We start from the raw sequence: 20910 nt of genomic DNA, 5'->3' as shown, positions 1-20910 counted from the left end.
TATCTTAATTGATGAAACGAACGAAAGGCCGTGAAGTCTTTTAAAAATTTGTCGTACAAACTTTTGGGGGATGGGGTGGGGTTATGTAGCCAAAAATTGTATGACATTGTCTTGCTTGATACTCTTGAAACTTGTATAGAAATATAAATTTGCCTGATCATGACGTTATGCATTTACAGGCTGGGAATTTTTTTTTTTTTAAACCTAAGTTCTTGGCCACGTGACTGGTGCTCGAAACATGGAGGAGCCGGAAACGGATAGGAAGAGACCTCGAGAGGAGGAGGATGACACAGCAGGGCGCCTGTCAGAGGATGAGGACTATGTGCCTTATGTGCCTGTCAAGCGGAGAAAGCAGCAAATGCTACAGAAGTTGCTGCAGATGCGGCGGAAGGGAGCGGCGGAGGAGGAGCAGAAAGACAGCGGCAGTGAGCCCCGAGGCGACGAAGATGACATTCCACTGGGCCCCCAGTCCAATGTCAGCCTCCTGGACCAGCACCGGCACCTGAAGGAGAAGGCAGAAGCCCGGAAAGAGTCTGCCAAGGAGAAGCAGCTGAAAGAGGAAGAGAAGATCTTGGAAAGTGTGGCAGAGGGCCGAGCTCTCATGTCGGTGAAAGAGATGGCGAAAGGAATCACCTATGATGATCCCATCAAAACCAGTTGGAAGGCCCCTCCATACGTGCTGAGCATGTCTGAAGCCCGGCATGACCGTGTTCGTGAGAAGTACCACATCTTGGTGGAAGGAGAGGGGATTCCGCCCCCCCTCAAGAGCTTCAAGGAAATGAAGTTTCCTGCAGCCATTCTGAGGGGCCTGAAGAAGAAGGGAATCCAACACCCCACTCCTATTCAGATCCAGGGCATCCCTACCATCCTTTCTGGCCGTGACATGATCGGTATTGCGTTCACTGGCTCTGGCAAGACATTGGTGTTCACCCTGCCTCTCATCATGTTTTGCCTGGAGCAGGAGAAAAGATTACCATTCTCCAAGAGGGAGGGGCCCTACGGGCTCATTATCTGCCCTTCAAGAGAACTGGCCCGTCAGACCCACGGCATCTTGGAGTATTACTGTTGGCTGCTACAGGAAGACGGCTCGCCCCCCTTGCGCTGTGCCCTCTGCATTGGGGGCATGTCAGTCAAGGAGCAGATGGAAACCATCCGGCATGGGGTGCACATGATGGTGGCCACCCCTGGGCGTCTCACGGACCTGCTGCAGAAGAAGATGATGAGTCTGGACATCTGCCGCTACCTGGCCCTGGATGAGGCTGACCGCATGATTGACATGGGCTTTGAGGGGGACATCCGAACCATCTTCTCCTACTTCAAGGGCCAGCGACAGACACTGCTTTTCAGCGCTACCATGCCCAGAAAGATCCAAAACTTTGCTAAGAGTGCCCTGGTAAAGCCTGTCACCATCAACGTGGGCCGGGCAGGCGCGGCTAGCTTGGACATCATCCAGGAGGTGGAGTATGTGAAAGAAGAGGCCAAGATGGTGTACTTGCTGGAGTGTCTGCAAAAGACGCCTCCACCAGTGCTGATCTTTGCAGAGAAGAAGGCAGATGTGGATGCCATCCATGAATACTTGCTTCTCAAGGGAGTGGAGGCTGTAGCCATCCATGGAGGCAAAGATCAAGAAGAACGGACCAAGGCCATTGAGGCATTCCGGGGTGGCAAGAAAGACGTCTTAGTGGCCACCGATGTGGCCTCCAAGGGCCTGGACTTTCCAGCCATTCAGCACGTCATCAACTACGATATGCCTGAGGAGATGGAGAATTACGTTCATCGGATTGGCAGGACAGGGCGCTCGGGGAACACTGGTATCGCCACCACCTTTATCAACAAGGCCTGTGACGAGTCTGTACTCATGGATCTCAAAGCCCTCCTGCTTGAAGCCAAGCAGAAGGTGCCTCCTGTGCTGCAGCCCCTACCCTGTGGGGACGAGTCCATGGTGTTGATTGGAGGAGAGAGAGGCTGCACCTTCTGTGGGGGTCTGGGCCATCGCATCACTGATTGCCCCAAGCTGGAGGCCATGCAGACCACACAGGTCAGCAACATCGGCCGCAAGGACTACCTGGCCCACAGCTCCATGGACTTCTGAGCCCCCGCAGGACTGGAGCCAGGAGTGCAGGTGCCAGCAGCCCTCCGGGAGAGGCCGCCTGGGCTTTCTGCCTGGGCTGGCCCTGCCCTGCCCCCAGACGACTGCTGCTTCCACCTTTTCATCTCTTCCTTGTCCAGGGCTGCCACCTATTAAATCAGAAGTACTGAACTCACTCTTTATAATAAATACAAGGACTGTGAAGCACCTTTCTCAAAATAACCCTATGAAAAGGCAGTGGGAGGGAAGGAGTGTGAGCTCCATTTTAGAAAGAAACTCTGAGGCTTTGATCCTCTCAGTTGGAGATGTCAAAACTAGGATTTGAACCCAGGTCTTCTGGCTCCATACTGCATCTCAACGTGGAAGACGGTACTTTGTGCGCTCTGGCTCTGTCACTGCCATTCATAGAAGCCCTCTCCTCTCTTTCCCCCACCCCCCACCCTTCAGCCTCACCTTTATGCCCTGGACAAGCAGGCTGAGGCAAGTATGGATTTCAACGCTTGGACTAGGCTGTTGTGCAGCCCTGTGCTGACTCCTCATTCCTCTCCCCCAGAGGCTCCCTCTTGGTCAGGTCCAAAACTAGAGGGAGTAGATGCACATTTCTTAAGTTGTGAGGTGGCCCACTACGTGGGTCTCTAACTGGGCTTCTGCTTACCTATCTCCCAGCCTTCTGTTTCTTTTTCCTAAACTCTGCCCCCTCCCCCAGGACCATAATTAGTAGATGGAACCAGCCTGGAAAATTGTGAGGTGAGGGAAGGCAGGTTGGTTTCTGCTTTTAAGTGATGTTTCCTGTCCATTGTATTATAACTGTCTGCCTCCCAAATCCTTCCATAAAGTTGATTGTAGGAGTGAGGGATGAAAAGTATCTTGAGTCCCAAAAGAGGAGGGCCGGGTCCTGCTTGACACTCCCCTTTCTTGTAGGCTTCTAGGCCCAGTATCTTGTTTAAAATAAATTTTTATTGATTAAAAAAAAACACCTAAGTTCTTAACTACAGGTGAACAGAACAGGTGAAGTGTTGCCTACTGGCTCGAGCTGAATCCACAGATTTACTTCTTTTGAAAAATAGGGTAGAGTTGGCATTTTTCTGAAGAAAACTAAATACATCTAAGTTAGGTTGCAAACAGTTCTCTTAATGTAATTTCATCTTTAGTTTATTTTTGTTGGTCCTTCACAAACGAGGTTATATTTTGAGCTACAGAAAATGCCCCATAGCATGTTCAGAGCTTAACATTTAAATAATTTAAAAGTGAGTTTAATTATAAGTTGAGGAAAGTTTTTTCAAGTTGTTTCTAGTTTGTTTTCATAAAAATCTAATCAGTAAAGTGTCATGAAGCAAATATTTATTTTAAAACTGCACAATTTGGAATAACTTTCCCAAGAATAAAAAACTCAATCGGGTTGAATTCAGACCCCTTTTTCCCTCAAAAAAGAAAAAAAAGGGCTACACTGCCCAAGGTGGATACCTCAGTCTTTAGAACGCTGTTACCTCTTGTCACTTTCACAGGAGCATATGGTTGCAACCCCACGCCACTTTGGACTCCTCCCTGGCTGGGTCAGGTGCTACCTCCAGTGATCTTTTCGAATGGAGCCTCCATTGACCAAGAAGAAAGCAGAGAGACAGACAAGAACAGCCCCCAACAACCACCACAGTCTATCCCATGGACCCCCAGTACTTTTGTCTGCGTTCCACACCAAATGACCAATGGAAACATCCCCCAATGGATACCACAGGAGAGTCCATGGACCCCAGGACCAATCATCTCTTTCTTACATCAGTTCACCCAAGAGCATATATTCCAAGTTGCATCAGAAATCACTCCCTTTCAGCCTGTACAACTTCCCTATATCCAGCATCAAGGGACCGTTGAGAACAACTGCTATGTTCAACCCAAGGACATCCCTACTGCTATTCCTGTTTCTGACATCATGGAAGATGAAGAGGCAGGTCAGTGCATCTCCCAAGACAGACCTCAGGTAACCACTTTGCTCAACATGGACCATGAAGAGACAGTTGGAAACAGTTCCCAAGATGAAACAACACTGATCCCACAGACTGTGCCAACTCTTGATTCAATCCAGAATCAGGAGACAGCTGACAATAACTCCCAAGGTCATACTCCTCAGGAGATCTCCTACACCCCAAAATCCTCTACCCAGGATCAAGGGACCTTTGAATACTACCTCACACCTCCAAATTTAATGTGTCCATCCCATCTTCCCTCCTCACATGGACCCCCACAATTCTTCCACCCGGCTCTGAATTTCTTTCCCCATTTCTATATCCAAATGTGACAGGAACATAAAGGTACAGACATAATTTTCTCAGAGACACAAGGCATTCATGTTACCTACTTGGGAGAAGAAGTCTTGCTGTTGGAGACTTCGGCTGCGTCCCTACACTCCTGCCTTCATGTCCTCATTTTACCACACCTCCTCCTGGCTCAATTTGTCTAAAGAAAATGAGACATTCCATAAATTTTAAAAAGTCATCTGTTTGGAGATGGGGGAAATGGTGGAGCCATCCCGCATGTAGAAGAATAAACCAAGGTTAAGTAGGAAGTATGTGTGATGAGAATTGAGGGAGGAGACTGAACCAGGATCTCTGGTCACTGGAGCACATGAGATCTAAACTATGTCCTCTTCCAACCCAAAGTCCTTCATGGCATGTTTGCTCTGCATATTGTCTGTGAGCTCTTAGGAAACCATGTCTATCCTTTCCCCTCAAGTATCACGAAGCTAAGAAATAAAATTGTCATGTCCTATCAGCCTTTCCTGAGCAATTCTCCCCCTCAAATGGCACTTAATTCTCTCTTCTCATGACCAAAACTCTACCTTAGATCCTTATTCCTTTAGGACCTGATGAGGGCCAATGCCGTCATTATCTCTCTGCTTCCAGGCTCTTGCCCCACTTCACATACAGTCTCTACAGTCAAAATTTCTCCCCAAGTATTCTATATGGTAGAAGTTACCTTAAAGATTATCTCATGCAACCCTCTAACATGACAGATGGAGAAACCAAGGCACAGGGTGGTTAATGCAGAGCTGATAGTTGACACCAGAGTGTTTGACTCTTCAAATATTACATTCTAGCAAGTACAATAGAGAGGTCCAGATAAAGTGCTAAGGACTATGAGGAGGGAAAGACCAATTCCAACTGGGGGAAGGGGGTCAGAGACTGATCCTCACGGCTTTTTCACTTGCTAGCCTACCAGGTTGGAGAAGCTCACTCAGTTCTTCCCAATGACTCCAACCTGCAGAGATCTCCTTTCTTTGATTCCCTTAAGGATTTGTGTGCACAAAGGGAGCTGGACATTCATTCCTGATAGGCCATTTCTGGTCCTTCACTTCAGGTCCCTGCAAGAGGTGGTCTTCTGAACAGGTCAGTTTGAGGGATGGCCACAATTCCCTTTCCTCTTTGTATCTCCCACCACCAATAAGGTCAATTCTTACATCTTTGAAGAGTTTGTCCTTGGAAGTTTTTTAATGTTTATAACTCCTCATAGCCTGGAAAGGATGAAGGTGATGTGGGCAGAAGCAACCAATGGGAGGAGAAGGACAGAAAAAGAGCAACTAATTAGATTAGGAGAACTTGGACTCAATGGACTGTTAGAAAGGAGCAGATTTCTTTTCAGAAAAACCTGTGAAGTTTTACATGAAGTGATGTAAAGTTAATTCAGCAGAACCAGGAGGACACTACACAGTTACAGCCATATTGGATGGTGATCAGTTTGAAAGATGAAACTACTCTGACAAAGAAAATGCTAAAAGACTCGCAAGGAAATATTCTCTCCACCTCCAGAGAGAAATGAAGAACTCTGATTGCCAGCTGAGGCATCCTTTTCCCACTTTTATTGTTTTTCCTTTTTGTGTGTTTATATGTGCATATGTTTTCTTTTGTAACATGCATCATATGGAAATATGTTTTGCATGATTTCACATATATCATCGATACCTTCTTGGGATGTGTGTGGAGGGAAGAAGACAGAGCATTTACAACATGAACTTTTAAACAGTGAATGTCAAAAATGTTTTTCATGTAATTGGGATATACTAGTGAAATAAAATTTATGAGAAAGAAAAAAGAACCACTCTGACTATATTTTTCATCCAAAGACAACAGCCCCTCACATGTTAGGATTGGAAGAATTCATAGGTGATACTCTAAGTCTTCTTTACTGCAATTGGTGCAGAAATTAGCTTGAGAATAGGCAGCTCCCATTACCCAAACCTCTTCATACACAGGGTTCCCATAAATACCCATATATCCGAACACATACTATGGGGACCAGACCTTGGACTTTGTACCAGCCTGGCATGAAGGCCTTGAGTATGAAGTCCCTGATGCTGAGCCCACAGACTATGAACCCTGAAGGAAGTAGAGGAAAAAGAGATTTAGGAGGCCCACACTGCCCAGGCAGGACACCTCAAGGGATCCTGCCCTCACTGGAGGATACCAGAAGAGCCTATCAGAGTAGAGTCCTTTCCATGCCTCTCCCCTTGGCTAATAATACATGTGTCCCTGGGGTCCACCTGAAGCCCCACCTGGGGGAAGAAACCGGGACAGGAGCACATGGAGAGAGAGCTTCTAAGAACACACCTCCAACCATGTCTATCTCTTTCCTTCTCACTTTCACAGGGGCATACAGTTGGAACCTCACGCCAAGGTGGGGTGGATTCCTCCCTGGCGGGGTCAGGGACTACCTAGGTGGTCATTTTGAATGGACCTTCCACTCACCACAGGGAGAACAGAGAAACGGGCCAGAACAGGCCCCAGGAGCCACTACAGGCAATCCCATGGACCCCAAGCCCATCTTATCTTATCTAGAGCCAAAACCATACCACATCTGGGAGCATCCAACAAGCCCTACCCCTGGTCATACCATGGCAGCCAATGCCTCTTCTCTATACCCTGAGAGAAGACACACAGGAGAACACCTCCCAAGGTCCACCCCAAGATATCCCAGTGATCCCAAGCCCACTTATCTATAAACTAAACCATGTGACCCAAGAGAACACACCTCACGGTCCACCCAAGGAGATCACTTCGACCTCAAACTATTTGAATGTCCCAAACAACATGACAGAGCATAACACAGCTTACTTCCGACCTCAAGGTCCACCCCACGTCATCCCTTGGCAGCTAGTATGTCCCAAATGAAGAAACACAGGAAAACATCATAAAAGTTCCATTCCAAGACATCCCCTGGTCCCCAAGGCCTCTCATCTCTCAAATCACTTCTCTCAGGAGAACGACTTTCCAACATGCACCACAGATCCTCCCATAACAGCCAATACAGCTTCCCTAGAGCCAGCATCTGGAAACAGATGACAACAGCTTCACGATCAACCCACAAGATCTCTTTTGCTATTAAAGGTCTTAACGTAATGGTGATGAATAGTGAGGTAAGACCATCCCCCACCCCATGTTCAACCGGAGAGGATAACTTCCACTCTTTGTCCTTTGCCAAGAGAAACAAGGAATGACCTCGATTCAAGACCTGCCTCTGACACCTACTGGCTGTGAAGCCTTGGGCAAATCCCTTGACCTCTCAGAGCTTGAGGCCACTGAGACCTTTATTTGTAGCACAGGGCCCAGCTATGAGGCAAGGGTAGAGGGAAGTGCCAGTGTCAAGGATGTCCCGGTTTCATTGCCTCTCATTAAAGTGCTGGAATTAGTGACATCACAGAGTTGTGTGGGGGGTGACTGGGGAAAGGTGTAATGGAGTCTTTGAAATCCAACTCCAATATCACACCCTTCATGTAAGACCTCAAAGAAGGAAGGCACCAGGTCCTAAGGACTATAGGAAATGGAGGGGAGGGCTCAAACTTGGGCTCAGCATGTCTGCCCTGCTTCCTGGAGACCCCATCGAGTCTCAGGGTCACAGAGGATGGCATCTAGGCCTCGGACACACCCATTCACTATTAGTGTAGGCTGTCCAGAGCTCTAACCATTTCCTCATGTCTCCTCCAGTCACTGGAAGAAGTCAGAACCCTCACTCATCTGTGCCTTAAAGGGATGCATGGAGCCCAGACTCCATTCGAGTCCTGCTGGATGTGTGGGCCTCCCCTCATGTCCAGGATATGAGGAAATCCAGGAAAAGACTCCGGGTGATCTACAGGGCTGTACCCAGCCGATTACACAAAGAGGGTGTGCAGAAAAGCTGGGTGCAGTGTCGGCAAATGATGCTCTCTTTAGAACACTTATACTGGTCTCTCCAGGAGGCCAACCAGAAAAGGCAGGGAAACTCATGCCTTGACCATTTTATGGAGGCTTGAAAAAAGTCCTTCCCTTCACACATGCCTGGCATGAAGGCCCTGGGTATCAACCACGTTTATCTCTTTCCTTGCCACCATGAGCTCTACTGTGCTACAGACATCTTCTGGAGGGCCTCCTTTCAAACAAGGACTTCTTTTGGATGACGGAGGCACTAAACAGAAGGCATCTTCTGAAGTTACCTGTTCAGCTGAGGAAGAAACTTCTAGGGGACGTGCTGAGAAGGAAATGAAGCCTCAAGCTAAGAAAAGGCCTCCTCCAAAAGAATCTACCTCAGCTAAAAATACAGCACACAGAGAGGTTGCACGATGTCCACGGTGCCTGCAATTTCTGGATGACCCTCAACTGAGACATTTCCAAGGAGTCCCCAAAGATGCAAAGTCAGAGTGATTACATTATTTTCCAAATAAACACACAAAATGCAAGTTATAACCCATCAGTGATCAAGTCTGCCAACAGGTCTTAACAGGCAATTGTTGGCAGTCCAGCATGCATCGGCAGGAATACGTGCATGTAATGACTTTGTTTACAATATACCATACAGTTGCATGATGAAATATTGTATAATCAAAATTTCAAAGAAAAACCCTACAAATTGATAATAAACTGTTAAATTTAAGATGCATCTTTTGAAAAAAAAATTTATATATTCTTTTGAAATGATGCAAATTAAAGTTAAAGGTTAAAAAATATATAATAATAATCATATATGTTATATATATAGACATATCTAATATATATTATATTATATAAATATAATAACATAATAATAGCAGGAAAAAAGTTCCTCAGGTTGGAAACTGTTCAATAACATGAGGGAAGGAGGCAGAGAAGTAAATGGTTCCCCTTCAAGGCAGGGCTATTTGCAAAGCCTGGGAGAAGATTTGGAACCTGATGTGTTTGGGCATTCTCATTAGGGAATAGGCTGGACTGATGCTGCTTTCCTTTCTGACATCAGGGGAACATTATGAGGGTAGGGTTCAACTCCTCAGAATAAGGCTGGCAGAGCTCATGCTTAGGACATTTTCCCCTCCTTTCAGCCCTCACAGAGGGCCATGGGGAAATGGGCAGCTGGGACTGTAAGGGAAGGGAAAATCTGAAGTCCTCCAATCAAATGGAGTCGAAGCTGTCACCCTGAGTTCCTGTGTGATCGAGGCCATGTCACATGACCAAGCTGAGGCTCTTTCCCCATCTAGAAAATGGCAAACCTCCCTCCCCCACAAGTTGGATGTGAGCCGTGTGGTCAGCAATTCATAAAGGCCCATGGAAACGTCTTTATTGCCTCCCATGAAGGAGCCTCCAATCAATGGGAGGCAATAGGAGAAGCAGCCAAACTGTCCTTCTCTGAATGGATCCTTCCTTCCCCAGGGTCACCTGGAGAATGGTCAGTGTCTCAGAAGACTTAATCTGGTCTCTTCCTGCCAGGATCACCAGAAAAATGGCTGACCTACTTTACAAAATGAATCGTCCAATTCCCAAGGAGGGCAACAGTACAGCGGTGACCCCAGAATGACCTGCAGAAGCTTCAGGTACCATCCTCTGCACTGAGACAGTCTGGGTTTCTTAAATCCCTAAATGGATCCTCGACCCCAACCTCAGCCTGCCCATTGAGGCCTCCCTCCTCATGCAAGGATGGAAGGCCAGGGAGTGGAGGAGGTACAATCCCTGGCACTGGTAAGCAGTGACCCAATCCCCCATTGCATGAACATCCTCATTCATTTCTAAACTGCATAGAACCTTAGACAGCTGCAAGCCAGCCTGCAATCCAGGAAGGCCTGACTTCAAGACCTACCTCTGCAATGTGCTGGCTGTGGGGCCTTGGGCAAATCCCTAGACCTCTTAGAGCTTGCAGCCTCAGAGATCTTTATTTGTAGGATGGGGCCCAGCTGTGAGGCAAGGGCAGAGGGAAGTGCCAGTGTCAAGGATGTCCCGGTTTCATTGCCTCTCATTAAAGTACTGGAATTAGTGACATCACAGAGTTGTGTGGGGGGGTGACTGGGGAAAGGTGTAATGGAGTCTTTGAAATCCAACTCCAATATCACACCCTTCATGTAAGACCTCAAAGAAGGAAGGCACCAGGTCCTAAGGGCTATAGGAAATGGAGGGGAGGGCTCAAACTTGGGCTCAGCATGTTTGCCCTGCTTCCTGGAGACCCCATCGAGTCTCAGGGTCACAGAGGATGGCATCTAGGCCTCGGACACACCCATTCACTATTAGTGTAGGCTGTCCAGAGCTCTAACCATTTCCTCATGTCTCCTCCAGTCACTGGAAGAAGTCAGAACCCTCACTCATCTGTGCCTTAAAGGGATGCATGGAGCCCAGACTCCATTCGAGTCCTGCTGGATGTGTGGGCCTCCCCTCACGTCCAGGATATGAGGGAATGCAGGAAGAGACTCCAGGTGATCTACAGGGTTGTACCCAGCCAATTACACAAAGAGGGTGAGCAGAAAAGCTGAGTGCAGTGTCGGCAAATGATGCTCTCTTTAGAACACTTATACTGGTCTCTCCAGGAGGCCAAGCAGAAAAGGCAGGGAAACTCATGCCCTGACCATTTTATGAAGGCTTGAAAAAAGTCCTTCCCTTCACACATGCCTGGCATGAAGGCCCTGGGTATGAAGTCCCTGATGCTGAGCCCACAGACTATGAACCCTGAAGGAAGTAGAGGAAAAAGAGATTTAGGAGGCCCACACTGCCCAGGCAGGACACCTCAAGGGATCCTGCCCTCACCGGAGGATACCAGAAGAGCCTATCAGGGTAAAGTCCTTTCCATGCCTCTCCCCTTGGCTAATAATACATGTGTCCCTGGGGTCCACCTGAAGCCCCACCTGGGGGAAGAAACCGGGACAGGAGCACATGGAGAGAGAGCTTCTAAGAACACACCTCCAACCATGTCTATCTCTTTCCTTCTCACTTTCACAGGGGTATACAGTTGGAACCTCACGCCAAGGTGGGGTGGATTCCTCCCTGGCGGGGTCAGGGACTACCTAGGTGGTCATTTTGAATGGACCTTCCACTCACCACAGGGAGAACAGAGAAACGGGCCAGAACAGGCCCCAGGAGCCACTACAGGCAATCCCATGGACCCCAAGCCCATCTTATCTTATCTAGAGCCAAAACCACACCGCATCTGGGAGCATCCAACAAGCCCCACCCCTGGTCATACCATGGCAGCAAGTGCCTCTTCTCTATACCCTGAGAGAAGACACACAGGAGAACACCTCCCAAGGTCCACCCCAAGACATCCTAGTGATTCCAAGCCCACTTATCTATAAACTAAACCATCTGACCCAAGAGAACATCCCTCAGGGTCCACCCAAGGAGATCACTTGGACCTCAAACTATTTGAATGTCCCAAACAACAGGACAGAGCATAACACAGCTTACTTCCTACCTCACCATCCGCCCTATGTCATCCCTCGGCAGCAGCATGTCCCAAACTAAAAATATACAATACCCCAAAACGTCCATACCAAGACATCCCCTGGAACCCAAGGCCTCTCATCTCTCAAATCACTTCACTCAGGAGAACACCTTCCAACATGCACCACAGATCATCCCATCCCAGCCAATACAGCTTCCCTAGAGCCAGCATCTGGGAACAGATGAGAACGATCCCCATTATTAACCCCACATCTATTTTATTATTAAAGCTCTTAACACAATGGTGATGAATAGGGAGGTAAGCCCATTCCCTCCCCCCCCACCAAGATCAACCTGAGGGCATCACTTCCACTCTTATTCTTTTGCCAAGGCAAACAAGGAAGAGATGGCTGAGACCACCTCCAAGATAAATTCCAGAGCACCAAGTTTACTGTTGCCCCTTCTATGGACATGAGGCACCTGAAAGTGAGTCCCAGGATAAATCCCAAGCCTTTTGATCACCCTCACCAAAGATATGACCTAGAAGAACATCCCTCAGGGTCCCCCTGTAGGCCACTCTGTGGACCTCAAGCCCTTTTAGTTACAGACCAAGCCACATGACCCAGGAGCACAGCTCTCCACCCCCATCATCCACCCCAAATCAACCCATGCCAGGCAATACCCCTTCCTGACATTCAGCAAGAGACAGATAAGAATACCCTCCAGTATTAACACCAGGAAATCCCTTCTACTAGTAGAGCATTTACCAACATGAGTCATGAAGACAGCAGAGAACCATCCCCAAGGTCATTCTCAGGGGATCCTTTCACTTTTATTCCTTTTACTAACACAACAAATTGATGGCTGAGAACCATTCCCCGCCCCTCCCCCCCCCCCGAAATTTCATTTCCAGGAAATCCCTTGCACTGTTCCTTCTTTGACCATCACAATGAAGACGTAGCTTAGAATGCCTCCCAACACCATGCTCTTGGAATAGCTTTAACTCTTCCCCTTTTGATCATCATGAACAATGAAGAGATATCTGAGAACATAGCATCATCCCCAAGGGATTCCTTTCATTGTTATCCTTTTTTAGCTCAGGACACCTCCCAACATCGTCCCCAGGGTGTAAATTCATTCAACTGTTCTCCCTTTGACCATCACTGACCATGAAGAGACAGCTGAGAGCACCCCGCCCCACACCCAACATCATCCCCAGCAAATCACTTCCACTCTTCCCCCTTTGACCATAATGGACCCTGAATAATCAGCTGAGAACACCTCCCACCAAGGTGAAGCCCAGAGAATCCCTTCTGTTACCTTTGACCAAAACAGATGAGACAGCTGACAATAGCATCCATGAAGATCTTCCATAGGCAATTCCCTAGACCCCAACATCCTATGTCCAGAACCAAGAGCCATTTGAATAGCTGCCCCCACCCCAATCCACAGGTTTAATATTGACATCACCTTAACATGTACATCATCTCTCCCCCTGTGGGTCCCTATACTTTTGCCCATAGAAAGTCATAGACTTTCTCAGTATTTCAACTTTCCATGTCTAAATGTGATAAGGACCTTCCAGACAGACATTTCAAAAATATACAAGGCATTCGCCTTACCTACTCACCTGTTAAGAGGCCCTGGATGGGTCCCTAGATTCCTGCTTTCATGTTCTCCTTTTACCTCTCTTCCTCTTGGCGGGATAAACCCAAATCAACCAAGATATTCTACACAATGTGAGTTCACTTATGAAGATCGGGGGAAAATGATGTTCTAGACCCACCAGGTCAAGCTTATGGGAACTACCGAGGTGATCTCAGGATCTAAACTATGTTCTCTTTCAACCCAAAGTCCTTCATGCTTTGTTTGCTCTGCTTAGTATCTATGAGCTCTTAGGAAACTATGTCTGTCCTGGACCCTATAGAAGGTACCACTAGGTTAAGAAACAAAATTCTCAGGTCGTTTCCTCAGCAATGCTCCTGTAAAATGGGCCCCTACCTCTCTACTCTCACCAACAAAACTGGAGTTTAGATCCTAAACCCCTTAGGACTTGAGGACGGCCATCACCCTCTTATTTGTCTCCTTGCCTTCAGTCTCCCTCTGGTCCCCTCATGTAGTTTCCACGGTCAAAATTGTTCCCCCGCCATTGTTGCCAGCCATTTATATCCCCCCCAGACCCCCTATTCCTTTTTTTTTTTTTACTGGCATTCAATGTGTCCAACAATTGACCCACCCTTAATTACCCTTCAGGCCTTAGAGTTTGCATTCAGGCTGGTGTCTTTCCTGTCCACCTGGCATGCATGTTCAATTTCATAAGTGTTTATTAAGCCAGTAGGTGCTAGGTAGTGGCGATAAAGACAAAAATCCCAATCTCTACCCTCACAGAGCTTACAATCTAAGACAAAACATTTGCCCATAATAGTAGGGAAAATGGGCCAAAACTTTAAAGCTGGAAGAGGACTTGGAGATTATCTAATGCAATCCCAGAGGTTATGTGACTGGCCCAAGACGAGCTGTCACTTGAACTCAGTCAATACTATATTCTCATCAAGGACAAAGGAGAGGTCAAGTGCTAGACTATGAGGGAATGGCCAACTTCAGTTGGGAGAAGGGAGTAGAGACCCCCACCCCCATCACTTTTCTCAGATGCAATTCTACCAAGTGGAGCCATTTTATCCTGCAGAGATCTCCATCCTGACCCCCTTACGCACTTGTCTGCACCTTCCAATGAGGCTGGGCATCCTGAAGCCAGTTCTTCTCCATCCTCAGTATAGTTACTCAGTAGGTCATACTTTAAACAACAATTAACACAATACAGCCTAAACGCCTTAGGTAAGATAATACCCTCGTAGTGCTTTGCTCTCTTCTTACTCATTTATATTCCACTTAATTTTAGAATACTGGTCCAAATATCAGCCACACTTTGCAACTGGCTTGAAGAAATCTTCAGCGGCCTATTCTTATCAAATTTCTCCCCTATTGCATTGCATATATTTTCCAAAGAGAAACCAACTCCACTTCGTGTGTGTGTGTGAGACCACGTCAGCTCCTCTCTAGGATCCTGAGCTTCCTCAGCTATAAGGTAAAGGTGTGGTTCTGAGTGATCCCCAAGGCGCTTTCATGCTGTAAATGCTATGATGGTGTGCAATTCACCTAGGGCTGTGGCCAACATTGTGAAAACCAACGGGAATTGATCTGTTGTGTACCCATTCCTACAAGGTCCTAAGCTGATCCTGTCTTATTATTTGCCTCAATGGCTAGCACCTGGACTTGCAAACAACAGGTATGTCAGGATGAAACCAGGAATGGTCATTTTGAGAGCAGCCAAGCACCTCCAAAAACATGAGGGATGAGACACAGGTCAGAAGGTGGAAAGCTCTGGCCAGGGGGCGCATGGGCCAGGAGAAAGGACACAAACAGGGGAGAAAACATTTAAGAAAGAAAAATGTCCTTGGTCTGGTTGTTTCATGGATGCCGATGTTGTCTTTTCAGCAAGATCCTCAATGCCTGAATGACAGCAAATGCCCTTTTTGTATCCCACCCCTAAACCCCAAATGATGTGAACAGCGGTAGACCCATGGAAAGAGATCGAAACACTCAAGTATTACTGATTCGGTTTCACTATTAAAAACTAGATTGTGAATAATTTAGTGACAGGATTTTCATAATTGGTTAAAATCTATTAACATAAGTGGAAAGGAGATCTACAATGAAGTATTTCTTAACCGTATAATCAATATGTGACCCTCAAGTTATCAAAGACAACAGAATCTTTTACTGATTGTTATCTTGTGAGAATACCCACCACAGGCCAGCCGTTCTGCTAAAAGTGTGTAAGATGCCGCTTCCCCAAAAAGAAACCAACTCTTCCAACTCAGTCCACTGGGTTAGGAGACACCAAAGCCTCTTCTCCCTGCTAAAGTGCCCAGGAAATAACCTAAGGATTCATCAAGGTAGTCATAGACTTTCCCAGAAGCAGAGATGGTCCATAACTCCTCTTCCCAACCCCCAATCTCTAGCAAAGACACAAAGAGGAGAGCGCAAGGAGCTGATACTAGGGAAAATATGGAAGATGCATCCACACCTCTAGAGACCACATTTTCCTGCAGTATAGACACTGTGTATCTGAAGTGATGCTGGTGTTCTGATAGGATTTCTTTTTAGAGATTGGGGAAACATCACCATGATAAAAACAATATCCAGACAAAGCCAGAGATAGGGTGGCAGGTGCTTCCCATTCTTACTTGACCTTTTCTAAAGACAGAGACCAGCAGCTACCAGTGTTTTCTTTACAACACTTTCTGGTTTCCCCGCTCAAGTCTAAAATCTACAGGAGAAACTGAGGCCCTTTCAATCAGGGGAGTTAGCCTGATTTTCTCCCTTTTCACCTTCTCCCAGATAATATTTAATTCAAAATAGGTTATAGCTCTTTTGCTTCCCTATCTCTGCAGAAGAGCAACATAATCCCTGGCTCAATTCCACCCGTGGACAGGAAGAAGTTAAGACTGTCATGAGATTTCCTAGGGCGTGGAGAGGACTGAGGAGAAGAGGCAGAAAGAAAATCAAAGCAAGCAGAAACTCAAAAAGCGTTCAGCAAGGGCAATGACTAAACAGATCAGAAATAAGACTTTAGTCTCCGTCCAGAGGTCACAATCCACCCCCGATGTTGGAAGAAGCAACAGGTGATGTGAGGCCAGAGGCAGACTGCAGAAGGCCATGACTTCAGGAATTTCCCCACTCCCCCTCCAGCAAAGCACTAAGGAGAAAGCAAGGAGCTGACGCTGCGGAAGAAACCCAAAGGACAATCCATTTGGCTCCTATTGCACCAGGTGCACAGAGGCTTGAGAATAGGTAGGTCCCATTACCCAAACCTCTTCACAAACATGGTTCCCAGCAACACGTATATGAGCCTTGGACATTCTACCAGCCCATGTCTCACACTGGCAAAAGAAACCAAACACAGGGGAGGAGGTGGTGGTGAGTTCTTCCCACAGGACTGATTTGAATAGGTCAACTGGTTGTTGAAGTTGGGTTCTCTTCCTCTAAGAGCAGCTGGGTTTGGCTGTGGAATATGGAATCCCACCATCCAGGAAAACCTCTGGATCTGGGCTAGGTTTCTCCCCAGAGAGCTGATCACTTCTTCCCCAAGGTCCTAAGGAGGGATGATGGCAACTGAGCTGTCCTACTCTGGGTTTGGGAGCAGGCACTCGGTTACTTCAGAAATCTGTCATGACTTCTCATTGCCCCCACCTTTCCATGTCTTTACTACCTCCCCAGCTAGGGGTGGTCTTCCATCTGGTTATCAAGAAGAGACCAGGGATGGTCTGAGAACCTTCAGAATTAGATAAAACATGAGAATTCACCGATGGCCACCCTATAGCCAGGAAGGAGAGAGAGGGCTGGTGAGGGAAGTGGAGGTCCCAGTTGAAGAGGGTGGACATTTAAAGACCCTTGCTGTCCTTGCTGGCCCAGCCACTTCTATTGCTACTGTTGGTAGAAACCTTTCTTCAGTACATATATTAGAGGCCACAGTGATGTCCTATATCTGACATGATTTTCATTGAGAAAACTGGGCCACCTTGCCAAGACAATGAAGGCATGTAACTCTCAAAACTGCTGTGGTGGTGATGGTGTCCTACTGCTATGTCCCTCTTCCAGGTCTCCTATCTTCAAGTCACAGAGGCAGAGACCTGCTGCCTTCAATGTTCCGGTGGAGAGCCCAAGTCCTAAGATGATCTGCCCCCACCTCCATGGGGCATTTCCTGTAGTCCTCGGCATTTTGGGGACTACATAGTATAACTGACCTGGCACTGGAATAGGGCCACTATGATTCCATGATAATGTTGCTGAATTGATACTGGAACATTGTAGAAGCCAACCTCCAGCCTGAGGTTTAGCCCCTTTACTGATCTGATGGGTCCTTTTCATTACCAAAACAATTTCTTCGTGCTGTGGGTAGCAGGGAGAAAAGAGCTGCTCCATCCCAGCTGGGGACCTCTCTCCAATTCGTTTTGGCTTTGAAGCTGTCCAGGAGGCCCCTCTTAGCTCTGCCTTTTCTATCAGTTGTTACCTCAGCTCCATCCCCTTGGCAGTTTGCGTAGACTGGTTGGCACCTTAAGATATTCTTGTCTCACTTTGAAATAGAGAATAGAACCAGATGCTACCACAGTGGATACTGGAAGCCAAATTATCGATAGATTTAACAGTTCTCTAAGTAGAGCTTTAAGATGGGAACACAATGGCTTTTTTGTTTTTGTTGTTGTTTAAAATAGATTTGTTCAAAAGGTAATTTCTGTCCATTTATACCTAATCATAAAAGCTTGTGTAAACATTTTTTTCCTCTTTCTACCTCCCTCCATTATTTGCACAATTTTTTTCTGTCAAGTCCAAACGTAATTTGAAATGAGGTAGGTAATTTCTATGTATTCCCGCCTTAGTCCTTTTTGGTGACTGGCTGAGAATTGTGCCAATTTGAAAAAAAAAAAAAAACAGTCCAAATGGAGCTGAAGATGCACATCCAGAGGGTGTAGGTCAACTCTAGCCAATGCTTTTCAGTTGGCTATTTTCTCAATCTCATCCAGATCATCGGTGTCCAGTCTCTCTATCTTCTTATCTGAAAAGAAATTAAACCAGAGAGAATCAAAATAGGGCCACCTTGGAGGGTCTATTTCAGCTACTGTTGCAACACAAAGACAACCTACCAACCTCTGCTTCACCTAAAAGAAATCTCCAACTACCGACAAAGATGTTCCTTCTTCATCTGACTGATGAGACCTTAACTTAAGTGAGCATGACATCAAGCACCACAAGACAACCCGGACCTTCTTGTGTGAGGGCTTTGGCCCTGGGACAAAGGAGTGGACCCTGCTCTTCTCTCCCATCCCTACTTCTCTAACAACAAGAAGGGGGATGGCAGATGAGAGACCCAGGCCTTTGCCCAAGAGCTCCAAGAGCTTGCCCACTTCACAGCCAATGGGACACAGAGGGCAGATGCTCTGGGACACTCACTGAAATGTTCTTGGATTCTGTTGAGAATGTTCATGCTGTGTTTGCTGTCCACCATGTTCACGGCCAGGCCTCGCTTGCCAAAGCGCCCCGTGCGCCCAATCCGATGAAGGTACGTCTCGTTGTCTGGATTCCCATCCTTGTCCACTGGCAGGTCAAAGTTGATAACCACAGACACCTGTTCAACATCGATTCCTACAGGGCAGGAAGATGGAAGACAGACAGGGAAAGCAGACAAAAAAGTGCATGACACCCACAGTCTAATCTCTGAGAGTCTAGCACCAGCAGCTGGCACCCACAAAACAAGATGCAGGGCCTTATGGGCATAAAACAGTACAACCTAAATGCATACTACCAAAAGGATCAGAGCTACCCAAAATGATTCTCTAGTGTGAAAGACTCAAAGATTTCTCCCAGACCCCCCTGGAGGATAGTCTAGAGAAGAGGGAGTTCCATCTCTAAATGCCTCATGCTATCAATTTGCCACAGCCAATACTGGAGCTACTTAAGCAGCAAGTATGATATGAGGCAAATATGAGGCAAGTAGGAAAACCTAGAAGCCACACCCTGGATCAGGGAGCTGAGGAAGTTCTCTTCTCCTACAGCTTAAGATCAGGAGCTCTCCAGAACAGAAAATTCCTATAGGATCATCTAGCTGCTGATCCTAGACAAACCACCATGGAAACCACCTGAAGACTCAGATGTCACCTTTGGAGCCTGGGGGGAAATGACCACATGCTCAGCATTGCCATGGAGGGCAATTCAATCCCCAGCAGACCATTTCTGCAAAGGCAGAGGGAGCTGCGGATTGAGGCTCTGGGAAAACCAAACTGCCCTTGCTAGAAAGGGGATCACAGCCTCCCTCCTGTTCTCTCCTAAGCCCCCAGGCCTCTCTTCTCACCTCGAGCACACACATTGGTAGTCACCAACACTTTCTCCTTGCCCTCTCGGAAACGCTCAATCACAGCAGCTCTCTGTTCCACCATCATTTCGCCACTCAGGAGGGCCACCTGGTGGCCTTCTTTGGACAGTTCAGCTGCCAGCCAACCAGCTGTTTTGCGGGTCTGGAGTGAAAAGAATTTGATAAAATGAATATACTGGAAAGTGGTTTCAATCATTAAGTTAAATGAAGACTTCACCCTTGAATTAAACAACCAAAGTCAAGTCTCTGAAATCTTTCAAGATGTTTCAAAATTTTTTTCACCGGGGTATTTAGGACCTTTTCCCCAAAGATACACTGAAAGACTTAGAAAAAGCCTCCAGTGCATTGAGTGGATCCTCTTTGGTGGATTAATAGGAAACCCAAACAAGAACTGTGTAGCCTGAACAGGTGTGGATGCATGCTGAATGGGGCTACCACATCAAAGAGATATCATTAAAGTAAGAGGCTTTTGTTTCATCTTTCTCACGGTTCATTTCATTTTCTTTACAACTTGATTATTGAGAAAATAAGTCTAATGTGAAGGTACATGTAGAACCTATATCAGATCACATGCTAGCTTGGGGGAAAGGGAAGAAGGGGGGAGAAATTTGGAACTCAAAAACTTGTGGAGATGAGCGTTATAAACTAAAAAGAAAAAAAAGTAAAATAATTAATTTAAAAATAAAGAGGCTTTACAAATAATACTTATCTAAGTACTACTAATAATAAAGACCAGTTAAGTTCCATTTTTTCTGCTTCTGCCCAAAATGTATCTTCCCCTTTCCAAGTCAATGATAGCCCTGGGGAAGGATGACACCTCCTGAAAGTTTCCTTTCTTCCTATCATCAGCAGCAGCACTTGTTTAGTAACTAAAATGAATTTCTGCGCTGAAAAGGGAGAGGACATAATTTTTTCCTATTTGTTATTATGCCTGTGCCCTGCTGAGTGCTACTCACATGACAGAAGATCATGGCTTGTGCAATGGTGATAGCCCCATAGAGATTACAAAGTGCCTGGAACTTCTCATCCCGGTTATTGCACAGAACGTAATACTGCTTAATGGTATCTAATGTTTCCTCTTCTCGCTTCAGTTTGATGATGTTTGGGTCTGGGACAACCTTCTGAGCAAACCTCCACACAGAATCTTCGAAGGTGGCAGAGAAAAGCAGCATCTGGCAATCCTTAGGCAGCATCCTAGAAGGCAAGCCCATGCACACTCATCAGCATTCTGAACTGGAAAGTAAGAGAGGTCAGTG

General features: G+C 46.7%; 2 protein-coding genes across 2 annotated transcripts in view; one reads left to right on the top strand and one right to left on the bottom strand.

Moving 5' to 3' along the window:
• Positions 1-230: 230 nt before the first annotated feature.
• On the top strand, positions 231-2420 carry LOC118844136 (probable ATP-dependent RNA helicase DDX41). The gene is given in 4 exon segments (XM_036751971.1): positions 231-1770; positions 1772-2095; positions 2097-2197; positions 2200-2420. Coding segments are annotated over 4 exon segments (2172 nt in total). The 5' UTR covers positions 231-238; the 3' UTR covers positions 2415-2420.
• A 12909-nt stretch (positions 2421-15329) lies between these two features.
• LOC118842981 (ATP-dependent RNA helicase DDX19B-like) overlaps positions 15330-20910 on the bottom strand; it is a 43399-nt gene continuing 37818 nt past the window's right edge. The window contains exons 9-12 of the mRNA XM_036750339.1: positions 20611-20848; positions 19634-19796; positions 18736-18927; positions 15330-18340 (exon numbers count right to left, since the gene is read on the bottom strand). Coding sequence (XP_036606234.1) covers positions 18279-18340; positions 18736-18927; positions 19634-19796; positions 20611-20848 — 655 coding nt within the window. The 3' untranslated portion in view covers positions 15330-18278. The remainder of the gene's footprint in view (positions 18341-18735; positions 18928-19633; positions 19797-20610; positions 20849-20910) is intronic.

Source organism: Trichosurus vulpecula, chromosome 3 (genome assembly GCF_011100635.1).
Source record: "Trichosurus vulpecula isolate mTriVul1 chromosome 3, mTriVul1.pri, whole genome shotgun sequence".
In the NCBI taxonomy this organism is placed as follows: domain Eukaryota; kingdom Metazoa; phylum Chordata; class Mammalia; order Diprotodontia; family Phalangeridae; genus Trichosurus; species Trichosurus vulpecula.
Note: the sequence above shows the minus strand (reverse complement) of the source record. Positions and strands in the feature narration are given on the sequence as shown.